This window comes from Sander vitreus, chromosome 7 (assembly GCF_031162955.1).
Source record: "Sander vitreus isolate 19-12246 chromosome 7, sanVit1, whole genome shotgun sequence".
Lineage (NCBI taxonomy): Eukaryota > Metazoa > Chordata > Actinopteri > Perciformes > Percidae > Sander > Sander vitreus.
In genome coordinates, this window is record NC_135861.1 from 13,633,860 (window position 1) to 13,653,178 (window position 19,319).

The window sequence follows — 19,319 nt, forward strand, 5'->3', positions numbered from 1 at the left end:
GCTGTTTTTATTTTATAGATACAACCTCTGGTGGAATCTTAGCATAGTGTTCAGAATCCTGAAGACAGTCCTGGTACAAAGTACAACATTCACAATTAAAAAAAATTGAATTGATTCCTCTTCAATTGACTTGAAATGTTATCGTCAACAATTTTGCCAATCATTTTAAATAAATTCAATAATTTGGTTGATCAATAATTTACTTTGTCATTACCAAAGCCAGCTTTACAAATATGTAATTTACTATTTACTGTTTCCTGCTTAACAAATTTTGGGATGTCCTGCTTTTGTCTGTTTCATTATCATTATAAATGAAATATATTTGTGCTTTGGACTGTTGTATGAACAACATAAGAAGAAGACGGGATGGGAAATTGTGATGACATTTTAAAGACTAAACAATTCATCAATTAATAAAAAAAAATAATGTTCACAGTAATCAATAATGGAAATTATCAGTTGTTGCAGCCCTAATCAACAGTACAAATATTTATTCATTGTCAATAATGTTTCCTTTCAGCGTTAAAACATTGATACACTGACCTGTAAGCAGTAGCTGGTAACATAACGGTGGCTAGATTAAACTCACAATGAGCAATATTTTATGAAATCACTTTATGTTTTTAAAACCTTATTCTGCAAAGCACCGCGCTTGTGCAGTTCCTTGAGTACTTGGGTACAGTAATTTAATAAATATATAATTTGCCTTCCTGACCAATATAAAAACACACACATACAGTACACACACACATACAGTACAAAAGGCTGTGGGGGGAAGCTGAATCGGGCTTCTATGCAGGCCAATTTGCAATTCAAAAAATTTGTGAAGAGGAATCACCAAAAGGCATTTTAATAGAGCACTGTTGTTGACTCTGCTCTTTAGAAAGACCTAGAAAATGCATTGCACTGCAGAAGTGTGTGATTTAAATGGATTGAAATCTTAAACAAACCGAGCATGGCTATGAGCCACCGTGCAAAAAAGTATGAATTAAACATTAAGGCACATGAATGCAATGAGCCTTGTGTCTCGCTTCCTCCAGCCACTGCCAATCAACTAATTGGACTGTATATATCTGTCAGGTAAGAAGAGGGTAGTCTTTGTAGCAACTCTGCTTCACTGTTTGTTCATCAAGTGTGCAGTGATGGTCAGTGTCAGTTAATTTTAAATGCAGCAGTGGTCGGTTGTGTCTCACAATTCTTGTGCAGACTGCCAGATAATTTGCTCTGTGTTCTGTGTTTGATGTGTTAGTTTATTATAAGGGCTGGATAAATAAAACCTGCAGGAGTCCTGATGTTCAAATGGATTACATAAAAGGTTTTTAACACATAACATTCATAAAATACATGACAAAAAGCAAACATGGTGTTAATGCTTTATATATCACATGTTTGGTGTTGATGTAATTGCATTGTTTGGTCTAATAATGATATTGTCTTAATAAATGATTATTGCTCTAACTGTATAATTTACTGTATGTGCAGCAGTTATTGCCAAGGAAACAGCTTTTGGGGATGAAATAAACAACAAACAAGCAATATCCAGCTGCAATTTACAATAAACCAACCAGGGCTGATGGTTGAAGCCAAGTCAAGAAAATAATATTTTACCTTTAACCAATAGGCTGCCAGCACTGCTGGCTACCCCAAACTGGTTTCTGGCTACACATGTGTAGAGTCCAGCATCCATTTTAGTAACATTGGAAATCCGTAGGCTGCCATTATCCAACACAGTAACTCTGTGGGTAAAAAAAGAGCATATATATGAACACATTAGGCCAATTGACAGTGCACCAGTGTTAATAAAGTTAAACTGAAATACAGCTCTACTTGTGGAAGCTTGTATATATATATATATATATATATATATATATATATATATATATATATATATATATATATATATATATATATAGTTGTGTTCAAAATAATAGCAGTCCAACATCACTAACCTCATAAATTTATACATTTTTTGGTAGAAGTGATATTTCTACATGGCAAATAATTTACTAGTAAGTGTCATAGAAAACCAACAGACCCAACAGTCATGACATGCATGCTGCTCATTCTGTGTAATTGAATCTGTAATTGAAAGGGGCATGTTCAAAATAATAGCAGTGTTGTGTTCAATTAGTGAGGTGATGGAATCTGTGAAGAAACAGGTGTCAATTATGGCCCATATTTAAGGAAGGAAGGAAGCAAATGTTGTGCTTGCTGGTTATAGTGAATTTCACACTGAAATACTCAGAAAAATGGGTCGTTCCAGACATTGCTCTGAGGAACAGCGGACTTTGATTAAAAAGGGGGAAACATATAAAGAAGTGCAGAAAAGTATAGGCTGCTCAGCCAAAATTATTTCAAATGCCTTGAAATGGCATCCAAAGCATGAACGACGTGGGAAAAAACGGTCAACTACCATTCGAATGGCTCGAAGAATAGCCAAAATGGCAAAGGCTCAACCAATGATCAGCTCGAGGAAAATCAAAGAAGACTTAAAGTCACCTGTGAGTACTGTTACGATCAGAAGAAGGCTATGTGAAGCAAAGCTATCAGCTAGAAGCCCCCGCAAAGTCCCATTGCTGAAAAAAAGACATGTACTGAATAGGTTGAAATTTGCCAAAGGACACATTGACTGGCCAAAGGAGAAATGGCACAACATTCTGTGGACTGATGAGAGCAAACTTGTTCTTTTTGGGTCTAGGGGCCGCAGACAGTAGACAGTGCAAAAATCATGTTATGGGGATGTTTCTCATATTGTGGTGTTGGGCCTATTTATCGCATACTAGGGATCATGGATCAGTTTAAATACATCAAAATACTTGAAGAGGTTATGTTGCCTTATGCTGAAGAGGAAATGCCTTTGAAATGGGTCTTTCAACAAGACAATGACCCAAAACACACCAGTAAGTGAGCAAAGTCTTCCAAAGGTTCCAGATGAACAAGATTGATGTTATGGAGTGGCCAGCCCAATCCCCAGACCTCAATCCCATAGAAAACTTGTGGGGTGACATCTAAAATGCTGTTTCTGAGGCAAAACCCAGCAATGCAGAGGAATTGTGGAATGTAGTTCAATCGTCCTAGGCTGGAATACCTGTTGACAGGTGCCAGAAGTTGGTCGACTCCATGCAACACAGATGTGAAGCAGGTTTCAGAAATAATGGTTATGCAACTAAATATTAGTGCAGTGATTCAAAGTAAAGCAAACCCTTGAGACATTTTTTCAGTTTATACAGTAAATGTTTGAGTTTTTTTTGTTTTGAAAGAAAAATGCAAATACTGCTATTTTTTTTGAACAGCATAATATTCCTTTTACTTCACTTTCTGTAAAGGTATAACACAAACTTGATCAATTTTGGTCATGTTTTGATTTGGAATTGAATGTGCAGTATTCCCAATTTATTGATATTATGGAATTAAAAGCTATTATTCACTTTTTTAAACACACTGAACACAACTGTGTGTGTATATATGTATGTATGTTTGTTTGTGTGTGTGTAACAAGTGCATAACAATCTATTCTAAATGAGCAAGTCCAGTGTCCTAAAGCATTTCAACTTTAGCCTAGAGTTTATCTCAGTGAATTTTAATTGGCTCCCTGTTCTTTAGCGTGACATAGCGTGACTCAGTGTGAAGAGATACAGTTTGATTTCTCAGCAAGGATCACTTTATGGGTGGAAAGTCTCGTTTTGAGTTCAAGGGGATATCAAGGGGGATTCTGAATAACTGAATGTTGTAGATCTAATCATACTTTATAAGCGTGTGATGTTAGAAATATTGCTTCAGCAGACATGAATACACTAAAATGTATGTATGTCCAGAAAACTGGGCTGTTACCTAAGAAACTGGTTGTCACTGCGTGCATGGTAGGTATTTATTTGAATACACTACACACTAAATACACCCTTAAGAGAGGAGGCAAATGCAGTGTAAATTTCAACCAAAGAACTGTGCCTTAAACATTCAACAGAGTTGCAGCCCAAAATAAGTCAATTAAACCCACATTTTTAAAGCAGCACTGAAATCAATTAGTTCATAGTATTGTTAGATTCATATATTGCATGCAATGACTGCTAAGAGCTCTGCAGCTGTTCATTTCTAACCTGGACAAAAAAGAGCAAACAGAAAAAGTACAAACAACAACTACTACTACTAATATCCAACCCAACCAGTTATTGAATGTTATCCAATGGAGTCTTGTTTATGTCAGTGAATTTCAAATTCAACCTGCCTGGTTGTATGGTAATAAGCTGAACCTCTATGACAGATTACTCCAGCGAGTCAAATTACAAAGACTCATTTCATCTGTTGGTGTCATCAGTCAAGCCTGGCAGATTTCCTCTGACAGAGAGAGTACTGCTTCTACTTTGCCAGCCAATAAGGTGCTTGAGTGACATGAAGCCAAACATGAAAGATGGGCAACAGCAACAGGGCACTGCTTAAATAAAGTGAATATGCTTCCAGTCCATCCGTTTATGTTGCTGAGTTATCTTTGTTTCATCTCAGAGCAACAATTAAATTCATTGATGAGCTTAGTTTTTTGTCATTTCACTTGCTTGCTCATATTTGTGTTTAATTATAAACTACACATCACAAACTATTTTAAGTACTGGCAGAGTAACATTAGGGTAGACATTTCAAAGCTAAAAAGCTACACTTTAGAAATGTTGATGGCCCCGGTTGAAAATGTGCAGAGGGATGAGTCCTTAAAAGCATACAGTGTGTACAAAAGAACATGTGCACAAAGAACTTGTAAGGAAAAATGCATAATGCCATTCATTTTGCCCCTTTCTAGTCAAGGATAGAAGAAAAAAAAGAAAAACACTGAAGTGGAAGTTGTTGGGTGAGATCCACAGATGCCTTGTTTATAAAAGTGAAATGAATGGCAAGATCACAGGTGATTGAAGCACACAAAAAATAAAATAAATGGTTTGATTAATTCTATTTACTAAGGATGCTTATAAAGCATTCCCCACAACCCTTGCTTTAGTGGAAAAACTGTCCACATGCTGCACAGAACTCTCTGATTAAAAGCTAAAAGGATTTATTCATCCAACAGAACCATTCAATTCAAGCCCTTATTTCATAAAAAAATGATCAGATGTCACTTATATTAGCTTGTTATAATGAATCACAAAATTATTTATTTTTAATACCTACTACTCAGGTTTGATAATTTTTTCTTTCCTGTTATTAAAGTATAGTTTCCGAGTTTTTGCTTACTTCCTGCATTCACCCTGTTTCACAGTTTGCCGGTGCTTCGATAATGCTTTGTGTAGTAATTTTTTTTTTTACATTATCTTGTTTGTCCAAAGTAAACAGTGTGAAATAAAAACTGATTAAATATGTTTGTTCTTGTAAAGAAGTGTCAGCAGAATGTAATAGTGCATAATCTAGCTGTATTTTCTCTGTTAATTTTACTATTTAAAGCTGAGGTAGGTATCTAACTGTGGCTTGTCTGTCAATGTGAATGGGTTATCATATACAGAAGAGGGGTCCTAATGGATTCAAAGACAATGTTGTCCTGTTATCGGTTAAAAACTCTTACTTTGGGGAGAAATGGATGTATCAAACAAGCATGAATTAGACACCTCCTCCCATCTCGTGTGACTTCTTGTGATGTCGATTGAACCTCTTGCAAAGTGTCATAATTTGTTGATTGTTGATACAAATGTGCAAAACGTTCTCAAAACTAGGAGCATCAGATAAGGCAATGAAGTTACGCAAATCTTCTAAATATTTTTTAGTTGAGGTTTAACATCTCAAGACCTGTACATTATGTACTTGCAGCAGTGCCCTGACAACACATTGGAGAAAACAACAAAGTCAAATAAAGAGTCAATCCCCCTTTACTGATCGTCACTTAATGTGTTGTAGGCAGGACAGGCTAGCTGTTGCAAAGCCCATCCTTCAGTTGTCACACTGAAGTCAAGAATCTGCCTTGGCGAGATGTCCTAAAGCAATGCTTAGCCTCTACCAGCTCCCATCTCCCCAGAGGGGGCAGGCATGATGACAGATGCCTACAGCAATCAATAAAATATCACTGTAAAAAAATGAATCCCCTCCAGCTAACAAGACAGCCATTACTTGTAGAGCTAGCAATTAAGTTGGCCTGGTGTTAATAAAGTTATTACAAAAAAACAATAACCATTACGCCTCATGTACACAGATTAAGATGTCATGATGTGAAGGAGTTGTTAGACTTTCTGATGCCGCAGTTTAAAACACAAGGGGTATTCATGATCATTGCCATGTGTTGGGATTTCTGTCTGGAAGAGTAATTTGTAAAAGAAAGTAACTACACTGGGTAAACATCCCATCATTATGGGAGAAATGTGTTATTGACAGAGCACAAAGAGCTTCACCTCTTTTACAAAGTCGAGCTACAGTTCATTTCATCAGTCAGAAAAGTCATGCCAATTTGGTCCGATTGTATTCCATCAATTTTCTGATACTGCCTTTTAATCGCGGGTGTAGAACGATTTCTCGACCACATTGTTATTTACCTACTTGATAAATGCCTTGCCCTGCAAATCCTCAATAGAAGCTCCCAACCTATCCTCTAAACTGCACAGTGTAATGGGGTTGAGCTGGTGTTTCAAACCTAACTGGTTTGAAAGTAGAACTTGAAAGGAACTTGAACGCTCCTTTCTAAAAGATTCCTTGAAGGCAGCCTGGACCTCCCAAAATGATCAAAAATGACCTGCATCGCCTTATAGGCTCTAAGAATTAAACTACATTAGTCTCTTCTACAGAGCCCATTCTCCATGGAGCCAGGGGTATATTCTCCTAACTGAACTGAGGGCCTTCCTTTGTACTATAGGACTATAACAAAGAGTTATGGATATGAGATGTCACAGGGATAAGACTTGCCATTAAACTGTGCAGCAGCCTATGTCAGACTTCCTTCTCAGCAAAGCTACAAAGGGACAGTGCAAGATAAAGATGTAAGGAGCATTATCCGTCTGAAATGTTTTCACATTGATCCCTTCTCTCTCAAACGTTGCCCTGGAGCAATTAAGGTATTGAAGGAATTTGTGGGCTACATAAAACTTGAGCATAGTGATATAGTAAACAGGCACTTTACCTCAACCTCATTGGCCGGTGTTAAAGTGAGTACTGGCTGTAATCTAAAAGCCTGCTCTGGCTCTCCATGGTGTAACAAAAAACTAAGAGGCTGTAAATGAAAAACATTATTTTAACCACTTTAGAAGGATTGCATAATTAACTCAGTTTATTACTAGGAACTAGCGGTATTCTACAAGTACTGCTTATTTCATTCACTAGCAATGCACATTCTGTATTGGCAACACATCCAGAAAGCTCTTGCTGTTTTAGTAGCAGGATTATAAATTGATTCACATTACATGATGAAGCAATGCATATCATTTAGCGTAACAATCTTACAGTGGTTCAATCTAAAAGGTAATATTCCTGAGAGCTATTTCCTATATCCGTTTCACAATAGCTGGCAGTGGTCAGCAGTGAAATTAAATTAGGGTAAGCACTTCATCGTTAACCTCATAGCTCCCTGCGTAAGTGCACAGCAACCCTGTTATGATGCTATCTTGTTATTCATGCCTTGGATATGTACTGATATAGGTATCAACGTAATGTGATTTCATTAACTAATCAGATCCTGCCTCGTTCTTAGTTGATCTGTTCTCCCCTGCTCCAGATCCTTGAAAACATTATCCCTAGAAGATTAGAAGGAATTATGGGTATTTTAGTTGAGCCAGTGGGATGGATTAGTGTTGTGCCACCACTGTAATAGCATTGGTAGCAGACCCATTTCGATGTGAAGGAAAGTCAATGTTAACGAGCCAGAGACAGGGGAACAGGTTTGTGAGAGTTCCTACTATATTGTCAAAGCATGTTGTATGCAGCTCACTCACTTCAGGCCACGGCTGTAACTCTAAATCTCAAATGGGAAATCTCGCCTTAATGGGCGAGATTGATATTGCGGTATGGATGCATTTTCCTTTCAATACTACTCCCCCTCAAATAAAACATCTCTCTCCTGTTACCGAAATGTCTCAGCCTGGCCTCTGTATTAAAGGGGAATTTCTGTATTTTTCTAACTGGAGTCTAAGTGACTAATGTGAACAAAAATATTTTAAATTGGTCCAGTATTGAGCTAGAACGCTATAACCGGCAGTCGTGAACCGGCTGCAATGTAACCCCGCTGTCAGTTTCCGTCCATTGCTGTTTTTGCTGACAGGCACAGATTGTCTGACTACATTAGGGCAAGATGGTGAAGTCTCGTTCTGAAATCTCGTGAAGTGACTTGTAGGAAGACAGCGGTGCGGACCCATGGATGTTTATTGTGTGGAACGCAGGTGGGGAGAGAGGAGTTCGCTGAGTACAGACAGCGTAGCTTTGTGTTATCTTAAAGATTTTCGATAATACTAGTCACGTGCGAATAGGGCTTTAGACACAAATGCATGGGAAAATAGGGTCCAAATTGAAAAATACCAAAATTCCCCTTTAACAATTGGGTCGCACCTTTAGTTTCCTTAACATACTGTCTGATAGAGGGAGGTGAAACATAACTAAACCTGCTGCACCCCAACTGTGTTGGGGATAGATATCCCAGAGGTTGGGTGTGGAAAAGCTGCTGAGCCAGTTGAACAATTAATCCCATATCAAATGAGAAATCTGGACCCCCACTACGTCACTGCATGTGTCGGCAGGTGTGCTTTGCCTCCTGCTGGTACATTCTTGCACAAAATAAAGATGTTATCAAACTGAAAATAGAAAGGCATCAATGCATGATTTGTGTAACCCACACTGTGTTTTATACAGTAAGAGATTATGAAAGCTGAAAGTTAACGCTTTCCAAAAAAACATTTAGTACTTTTCCTGACAAAGTAACAACTAGAGATGTTCCGATACCGATCGGTATCGGCTCCGATACTGCCTAAAACGCTGGTATCGGGAAGTACTGGAGTTTATGCACCGACCCAATACCACGTAATAAAGCCCTAAAGAAAAAATACGTTAAAGTAGTTTATTTATGTTCTTTTTCCGTTATAACTGACTGTCAAACTGCATAATAAAAGAACGTTCTGTGGCATTCATGTTTCACAAAGAGTTTAACCTGAGCCAGACCGACAACAAAGATAGAAATAATATCACATCCATACAGGGATAGTAGTATACAGTTGTCGAAACATAATAAAATATATGACACACTGGTTTCGGATCGATACTCGGTATCGGCCAATACGCAAGTTCAGGTATCGGAATCGGTATCGGGAAGAAAAAAATGGTATCGGACCATCTCTAGTAACAACTAAAAGAAGGTGTTTTGGCTCCTTCCAATTTAATCACAATGACTGTTTCGAGCTTGTGAGAACTGCAACAGTGCAAATATCATCAAATGATATCAAAGCACCTTTTTAGAAAATGGGGACATACTAATAGACAGTAGGGCTGCAGCTATCGATTATTTCAGTAATCAAGTATTCTACCGATTATTCCATCGATTAATCGAGTAATCGGATAAGAAATACTTTTGTTTTATTGAAGAGCAATAATAAGCAATAGTTTGGTTAAATTTTCGGAAAAAGCTACATTTTTGTTGCCTACATTGCTTACAATATCATCTCTCAAAAAACTAAACATATGAAGTGCATTTAAGTGCCATATTACATTGTAAAATTTTTAAAGAAAACATTTTCTGAAATGACATCAACCTCAAACTAAGGCATACATTAAACATACATAAACATTACCTTAAGTTGTGCAACTTAACTTTCAGAACTACAAGTTTCAACCTGAGATTGATCTGTATATAGGCCTATATGTAAGTATATGTAACTATTAATTATATTCAATTTATTTTAATTTATATATTTCATTACAATGCTACACAGCTCTGTTACACTTATACTAGTAGATCGTTGATCACCCGTTTCTCCGTGAGAGAGAGTGAGAGAGAGTGATGCGCAACAATCAGCCGTTTCTCCGATGGGATGGTCAACAAGTCGGCTCTTTAGATCAAATTGTGGTCACTGCTACGTATTTTCTTGTCTTTGTTTTTGGTAGTTGTTGTGTTTGGTGTAGTTTCATCGTCCATACAACTCCGTGATTTACTTTTGTCGGGTCCGCTTCGTGGAATGGATAATTAAGTTAGACTCTGTGTTTTCTGTTGAGATGCTGAAGCATTGATGTCGTGCTATTGTGGTAAGCTAGTTCGATTTTGCAGTAGATACATTGTACAGAGTTTTCGTTTTAATTACATTTGAACCGACTCCAAACTTTGGACACTTTCTGTCGTTTTCTCCAGCCTGTCTCTTTTCTTAGCCCCTCACTATTTACATAGACAGTATAGAAGAATGGACCAACAGATCCCGTTGCTCTGGACAGAGACCAGTGAAGGAGCGTTACTGCGCAGCCTCCAACTGAGAGAGACGACGTAATGTGACGTGAACAACCTGTCTGAAAGTTGTAAGTCTTCTGGTAGCTGTGCCAAGAGAAATCTCAATCATTCCCAATCTTGCAGAGACGGAGAGCGTAGGTATATGTAAGGAGATAACATGGACACAGGCTAATTATTGCTAACTAAAATGCTAGTTAACATTAGTAATTAAACTTAAACAGCTAATGTGAGACGAAACTGCCTGCGAGCTTCTCCTGTACTATACGGTAATTCCTCTACTATGCGACAGTAAGTCGCGTGGTTATGACACAATCGTTAGCCTATTTTTACAAAAACGTATACTACGGAGCCATAACGTGAGGTACAAGGTAATGGAGCCTTTTATACATTGTCGTGTTTCTTTAGAAATAAACAATGGACAAATAAAGTCTTTAAACGCTTTAGATGTAAAGTTATTCGCTGTCAAAGTGACGTCAAAATGAATGGCAGTCAATGGAATGCTAACGGGGGGTGAGTGCTTATTAGCATCAAAATGACGCCATAGGAGGTTCGGGTTGTGAGGAGACGCTTACCCCCTTGACTATTTACGCTCTGGCATGTTTCGCCAGCAGACTGAGCAGTGTCTGGTGTGCGACAATAATAATGATCCGTGTGGAAACACCGTCCTTCGGCACTACAATGTTGGTAACATTGATTTAATATTAATATATTTTTTGTAATCGAATTATTCGACGAATCGTTTCAGCCCTAGTAGACAGTTTATACCTGTAATTGGCGTTTTGTGCAGTTGACTGCATTTGAAACAGAGAAAACATGTCAAATTCACTTCTACAGTAGCAATGGACAATGATATGAAGGCCATGTTGTTTGAAGCTGCATTCTACCATAACTGCAAATCTCCCTCGTGCTGCCATGTGAGAAGAAAGCCTGATCAATCACTGATTTTACATCCTCCTGCTGCATGACCAGCATTGTATCTTCAGGGGGAGAATTGGTTTTTCTTGTCTGATTGACATTTGTTTTTCCTTTTTCTTCTCCTCTCCAGCACACAGCAATATTGCATTGATCTGCACTTAACCTGATTTCTAATAAAACAAGGTGCCCAGCTAGTTCCCCTGGTGTCACCACAACTATCACACAAGAATTTATGTTGTTCAGCGGCTAGCCATTGATCAGTCCTTTTGGGGATTTCACCCGCTTCTTGCTTGTCTTGATTGTAGCCTGGATCGTCTGCCTTGTGCTCTAATGGCCCTCCAGGTCTTACATGCTGCTAATGAGCTGATGGATCAGTGCATCGATCGAAGTGCCGCAGTCTAGGAACGGCCAATTACCTCAAGTAAACAGTGCAGAAACCAGCTCTGAGTACAGCCAGGAGAGAAAAGTACAATGGAGTTGAGGGAAGAAATGTAGATAGGGGGAAAGTGGTGGAGTGCAGAACGTGTTATGCAATTCAAATTGTATTGTGTCACACTGTGGTTCTGTTCTTTAGAGTTTGTCACCATGAATATAAAGTAGGGGAAATAAAATAAGTCGATGAAATACGATTCTGCAAGTAAAGCAGACAAACTAAACAACTGGGATCCCACAAACAATGCACTTACTGCTCTACACAAAGAAACCTGGTACCTGTGGTTCTCTCTTAGGGCTTCCTTCCCCTTCCTCCAAGAAATCACACCCCGGGGAGACATCTTGGGCTTACATTCGATCAGAATGTCGCCACCCTGTCGGGCCAGAGTTTGGGCCTTCAACAAGTTCTGGGAGAAGTCTGGAGCGATGGCTGATAGGAAGAGTAGAAAGAAAGGAATGTAAGTATTGTGAGGGAGACAAGGTGAAAAACAGAGCTGGGGTACAATTTACTGTCAGAAGAGACAAAGAGGAGCAAATGGGGGTAGAGCTATTGAGAAAATGAGAGTGGAGGAGTATCCTAAAAACATGCAGGTCACTCCTTCCACTAGGTAGGTCAATTCTTACATCCTTCTCTTTCTACACACATACACTTTGTTTTCACACACTCAGACATGCACACATACCTGCAGGAGAACAGGCACGGTACATAATTTTTAAGAAGACCTTTTATGTGAAAGGTGTTTTTTTTCAGTTCCATGAATTTTCCTGAGGAGGACATTATGCATTAAGAATTAAGCCGCAGGGCTCCGAAGCAAAAGTGCGAGAATGTAAAACGATAGGGAGGCTTTGTTGCTGCTCCTTTAGGCCTTAATTACTAAGGCGCCGTCGTCTGGAGCTGTTTTGTATGCGCACCGACTCAGCAGAAAGCTCTTTAAAGTGATCACACAGCCTGGCGCCAGTGACATGGCTGAGCACCTGCCAATGCATGTGGGTGCACGGGTATATACAGCAATACACATCAGGATTCAGATGTATTACCACACACACGCTGCATCTCACAATTATTTATTGACACTAAGTGTAAAATGCCAGTGTTTCCTCTAACAACACAACAGGCATTTGTCATACTTGTCTTATAATAACACATGGGTGGAATGTATATGAACTCAAATCTTAAAGCCAGAGTTGGAGGAGTTATAGTTTCAATAATATCTGTTTATCCTCATGTATGTTAAATGAATGTAGCAAGGTACTGCACAATTTAAATAGATCCTCTAGTCTGTAGGGTGGACCATGTAACCAAAGTAAGACATTCTGCCATGTATTGTTTTTGAATTATATTTTCATGACTGTATGATAAAGAGATAAACACCCAAATATCATGATGGTGGCATACAAAAGGATGAACATTTGAAAAGTTTAGCATTAATACTGTAAATAATAGTAACACTAAGGCTATATATCAAAGTTGAAATTCGGAATTTGGCATTTTATTTCATGACCGACAAATCAAAGACTAATCGATTATTTTATTAGTTGATCGACAAAAATATTATCAACGACAATTTTCATAATCTATATTTTATATTCATACTCATAGAAAAGGCCAAACATCGACTGGTTGATGCCTCTGAAATAACAGGAATTTCTGCTTTTCTTTGTTTTGAAAATGTCATATGTTTGGATTTAGAATTTCTGCTAAAGATGTCACCTTGGGCTCTGAGAAATCATAACGGGCATTTTTCAGGACAGCTTAACTGAATGTATTTAGAAAATAAACAAAGTCTTGTGTGTTTGGGCTTACCTATGACTCGGAGCTCGGCGTTGGTGAAGATTCGGCCATGTTTGTTCTCTGCCACGCACTGGTACATGCCGATGTCAGCCAGATTCAAGCTACTGATCGTCAGCACTCCATTATTTGCCTGAACCCTATCATGCTAAAAACATGGGCACACACACACACACACACACACACACACACACACACACACACACACACACACACACACTTTTAGCACTACATGATTCAAAATGGAATACGCTGTGCTAACTTGACAACAAAAACTTAATATGTTTAGACAAGGGGGACCAGTCAGCAGGAGGCTTGAGTGGTTGCCTCTGGCACAAAAAATGTGCCCCAGTGCAGCCCAAGTTTTGCATCTAATCAGGACCTGAAGATGCATTGATTGATTTTTTTTAGACACTTGGAGAAAGAGGAAGAAATAATAAATGTCACCATCTTTTTATCTATTTTGTCTCCACTGACTCCTAAGAAAGATATCTGGTTCTCCAGCTAGTCACGAACTGTGTCCGTCTTCAGTTACTGCTGCAGTAGTGTACAGTGGATAGTAATTCTCTGTGGTTTTGTCACTATAGTAGCCCCCTTTTTACATGACACGCAGTCATTGGATCCATTGTTAATATAAAAATATTGATATTGAAGACAGGAGTTTAATCAGCCGCTGTTGACAAAGGAAGATAAAATCCTCAGAGCTTCTGAACAAACAGCATGCTAACAGGTTACAGTAACTGGCCTCAGATTCACATTAAAATGCTGTCTGAGAGACCTCAATGAATGATCCTTTAACAAATCTGACATTAAATCTCTAAAAAGGACTGACACCTGTTTATATAACAATACCATTATATAAAAAGAAAATTAAGTACAAGCATACTAGATTCAATGTTTTCTGATATACAAGAGCATTTCGATTCCACAACCCAGTAATCTGTATAATTATATGTCTATCTAAAGCCTGGTAATTTTACACTTATGTCAATATAATTAGCTAACCATCCAGTCGTTATAAGTGCTCATTTTTACACTTTCAGGATGGTGATAGTTACGAGCAATTACGTAGCAATTACAGTGGTGACTCACACAGGTTTATTTGTTTTATGGTGGCCATTTGTAAAAGAAGAAAAAAAGAAAAGTACTCAGAAAAACAACAATATTACTGCCATTACTTTTTTATTTACAGTTTCTTTACTTGGCACAGTATAATGTGTGTGGTTTACTATATTTTTAATAGCATATTATTGTTGTGTTGTTTTTTTTGGGGTCAACAAAATGGGTCAGATAGCATAATAAAAAGTGAATGTGAATTCTATTACTGACTATGACCTTTCACTTTATATAAGAAATGTGTAGGATCTTTTTTTAAGGAAAGCTTAAAAACACTCCAATTAGTGCCATTATAGTATCGCATACCAAGTGTTAATATGAAAATGCTGGACCAAAACTGCCTTTAGATGGGTAATTAGGGCTATATATGGACATTTTAAGTACCACGATGCCAACTGGTTTCATTCTGATGGATGGCCTGTTCTAATTCAAGCTTTAGCCACACTTTTCTCTCCTTGGGGGGGGGGGGGGGTTGATAATTGAAACTCAGCTAATTTTCTGTGGTCTTAATAGGCCTGCAGTGACTAGATGTAACCCCCCGCTGCTTAACATAGCACTTAGACATCAAACGGTGGTTGAAATCAAACCTCGGAGGACTTATTTAGAAAGAAGGTAGAGCAAGTATGCTATTATATACTCCATCAAGTCTCATAGAGTGTTAGGTGGCAAAGGGAAAAACTTGGCATGTCATGGCGATGGATCAGTGCATTGGTTTAAAAATAAATGCAATTTTATGAACGCCTACACAGAGTGCAGATAGTAATTACAACACCCGAAAAAAGTTATTTTCTTCCCACTGCTCCTTTTGACCTTTACAAGGATTGGCACTACTTTCTGCTCCCTTTTTATAGTTGTGTCAATTTAAGTGTGGCAGCACTCATTGTTCTTGCCCTTGGTCTTTCCCATTGAGTGTAGCCAGACCTTTTAATGTCACTGACAAAGTAGTCCAGAGGGCCCTGCCGCCAGTCTGTCTGTCGTCTGAAATCATTACAGCACTGCCACTTGAAAAGACAAGGACTGTCCCTTAACATCAATCAGGGACACTGCTGAGGATCTTCAAATAGGGCTCTCACTGAGGCCCAGTCACACAATGGACACAGGGCTGACCTGGCGCTAAAGCCACCACCAGAGGGGGGTCCTGGGTGAGGATAGATGCAGCAGTTTCCAAGTGGAACACAACAAGTCCCTTGGTTTTTGACCGGGGCTGGATGAGATATGTGTGTTCATTGGGATGATGGAGAGAGAGAGAGAGAGAGAGAGAGAGAGAGAGAGAGAGAGAGAGAGAGAGAGAGAGAGAGACAGCCATAGCGACTTTGAATAGATGGTCCTTTTTTTAGGTTACACAGTGCAAGGGCCCATGGGGGGAGAAATAGATTAAAAAAAATCTGTAAGTGCACACTATGCTATTCTGTACCCAGTGCCCTGTTAAATAACCCTCAGAGACTCAGTGCTGGCTCTATCACAATCTCTTTATCACTAGAGACAAATGGTGGCATTTGTCTGCTTTATGGCTATCATTAATTATGCTTGACTTTTCTGATACCAGCACTGTTCCAAGTTGAGCTGTGAAAAGGCAAATCATGGGTGCTTTTTTGTATACCGGTGATGTTATGATCCTATTCCTGATTGCAGTAGGTGCACTGGATGTGTGTAACAACAACAGTAACTCCTCAGAAGGCAGCTCCCTGACTTTGGAGGTCAAAGTTAGAAAAATCTCAAAAACACACTCTCATGTATGTAACGGGGAGCTGGTAGTGGAGTGAACAAAATACAAGCGTGAGTGGGTCCTTGTTTCACTGTGGTGACATTTCAAAGTGACAGCCCTCCTCTGCGCCATTTAATTCCCATGGAGGGGGCCCAAAATGAGGTGGAGATAGAGAGGGAAAAGTGGGAGGAAAAAAAGCTTGAAAGAGAGCGTAAGAAAGATAAAAAAAAGAGTGCCAGAGATGCTGTGATAAAGAGAGAGAGAAGGGGGGGGGGGGGACTGATCCATTCTAATGAGGAATAACTTGGCCTTCCTTTCCTTCTCCCTCCCTCTCTCTCTCTACATCGCTGACCTTTGGGTTTGGAAATTGATTTACTGTTGCCACTGTTGATGGTGGCATTTTGAAAATGGTAACACCCCACCTCATTAATATAGCCACATGTACAGAGAATATGTTACCTTGGTCAACCACCAAACAGATTTTTACAATGTTATGTACAAATCAATACTGGAGATGCACAGGTGGAGTGATAAGGGTTTCCTGTGGTTAAGGATGTGTGGCAAACAGAGAGAGTGACCTTTGTCACCCAACAGCCACGAATGACAGAGAGAGGAAATGTTCATGACAATGATCCCTATTTATACGGATTAAAATATGACTTGCTGCACATACAAGCTTTGTAGATTACTATGTCTGGGTCATAATGGCAAACTATTTAGAGTGCAAAACTCTGTAATCTTCTTTTGCATGTGCATTGTAATTCGGCTCTTTAATTAAAGTGTCCCAGATTTTGAATATTATCTCAGCTCTCAATTCAAGTTACAGTACAAAAAACTAAACCCACCTGCCTCCTTTTAAAGACATGTCCAACAAAACAGCACTGGTCTGGGGCTCATTAACCAATCCAAACACTGACACTATCCGTGACTGTGATTCACAGGAGCCATTCTTTTCAGACAGAAAGCACACTCACTCCACAAATTGGAGGCAAATTGCCTAAATGTGAAATGTATTTTGGATGAAAAGGCATTTTTCACCCTCCCCAGAGAGAATAGACTTAATGATAAAATTGAGAGAAGCAGATAGGAACGACTAAACGGCACTAAACTGCTGAGGCCCTGTTTGATGACAGGCAGAAAATGGCATCACTTTGGCTTCATTGCAAAACATACAAACACCCTCCCCCAATACATACACACACAAACACAAACACTTTTAATGCCAAATTTAGTCCGAAGCAAATACAGCCATTTCAAAGTGACATGTTCTTGCCAAGTACAAGCCTATGAGTTTGAGACCATTATGTGTTCCTCAGCAAAATGAATCCAGCAAACAGTGTGGTAACACACAGTGCATCCTTTAAGTAAGATGCTGCTAAATCTACTTATCATCTTTCATCTTACACATTAAATTATGTTTATCTCCATCCACTCAACTGCCCAGGGGCTGTTGTAATGGAAAAAATATATTGACACTCTGCTAACAATACCATTTAAATACAAGACTGCCAGACTGAGCGGTGACACGTTCAGCAGTTTTAATGTGTGTGTTGTCAAAAGAATGTTGCACACCTACAAAAGATTGGGTGTTGATTAAAGTCTGAGAGCACAAATTCATAATCTAATTTAATCTATTGTTTTATACCACGCACAGGTCTCATGGACTCAAATGTACAATATAGTAAATAAGTAAAATTTGATAATTGGATATTCTTCTTTATTTGGCACTATAATATGAAAGGGTGGTGGACGCTCTTGACTGATTATCTGATGTTTTTTATCTGATGTTTTATCATTAAAAGCAATAAAAAAAAAAAAAAAAAGATTAAGAAAAAGCCCTCACCTCCATGGGGTCCAGAGGCTCTCCGTTCTTCAGCCAGAGGTATGAAGGTTTGGGCTTGGCGCTGGCTTTGCACTCCCACACCAGAGTATCATCAATGGTCTTCTGAACATCTTGAGGCTTCTCAGTCAAGTGAGGTGCAGCTGTGAGGTCACATTCCACATACTGTAAATGAACACTAACACTACAAAAGCATTGAGCATTTCCAGTAGGCAGCCGTTTTAGAATAAATCAATGGACCAACCAAGTGGGCAATGAGTTCATTAAAGAGGCATCCAAGGGCACAAATCCTAAATCCACTTCCAATTACCCCAAAGCTCACCTCTACTTGAAATATTTTTTAACTTAACACGTGGAAGAATTAATAGATTGGTTGACACCCTTCACTGTAAGGTTAAAAGATAAGCTAATGGATTTACTACAACCAACATGAATTAGTTACACTGATGCAGATATTTTACAAGAATCTGTTTTGCTGACCGTATTATTTGTATTGCGATGCTTACAGTTAAATGAAGAGGTTGCAATTCATTTTTGGCAATGCAGTTATATTCCCTTTTTGTCTTTTGAAAAACCAGAAATCCATAGAGAAAATGCCTCTATATTTATGATGGTGGTCCTGGTGTCATATAAATGACTAGCACCTTATCTCTAGCGACGAAGATTTATGGCCCTTGTGAATCACCCACATAAATGCAGGACACCCTGCCAGGGTCAAGGTAGTTTAGTCAGTCTGTCTGTCTGCTTGCCTTGCAGTGTTACTTTGATAATGAAATAATAATAAAAATGCATTTCATTTTTCTTGATTGAAATAGCCTTTCATCTTATCTCTCTTCAGGGATATGAGAGTACAGTTACAGCTGGAACAGTATTCACAGTACATTCAGTGTCAAGGACTTTCAGCAGGGCAAATTCTCAACCACACAAAGGGACAATATACGGTCCCTCCTATCACTAGGTCATAATGTGGCTGTGCATGTCATGTGAGTGTGAATCTGTTTAAATCCCTCATGATGTGCTCTGTGGAGCCCAGAACGGGATCAATGTTTTGTTTTGAGGGGAAGTTGACTGCTGTATCCTGTCTAGAACACTTGGTGTTTAGAAGTCAACTTAAAAGGCAAAATCATAAAACCATTAGATGACA

At 38.8% G+C, this 19,319-nt stretch overlaps 1 protein-coding gene across 1 annotated transcript in view; it reads right to left on the reverse strand.

Annotated features, from left to right (window-relative positions):
* The window catches only part of cntn3a.1 (contactin 3a, tandem duplicate 1), a 79,456-nt gene that overhangs the window by 14,197 nt on the left and 45,940 nt on the right, over positions 1-19,319 (reverse strand). The window contains exons 9-12 of the mRNA XM_078254732.1: positions 18,179-18,318; positions 13,530-13,662; positions 12,005-12,155; positions 1,609-1,736 (exon numbers count right to left, since the gene is read on the reverse strand). Of these exons, the coding sequence (XP_078110858.1) occupies positions 1,609-1,736; positions 12,005-12,155; positions 13,530-13,662; positions 18,179-18,318 (552 nt within the window). The remainder of the gene's footprint in view (positions 1-1,608; positions 1,737-12,004; positions 12,156-13,529; positions 13,663-18,178; positions 18,319-19,319) is intronic.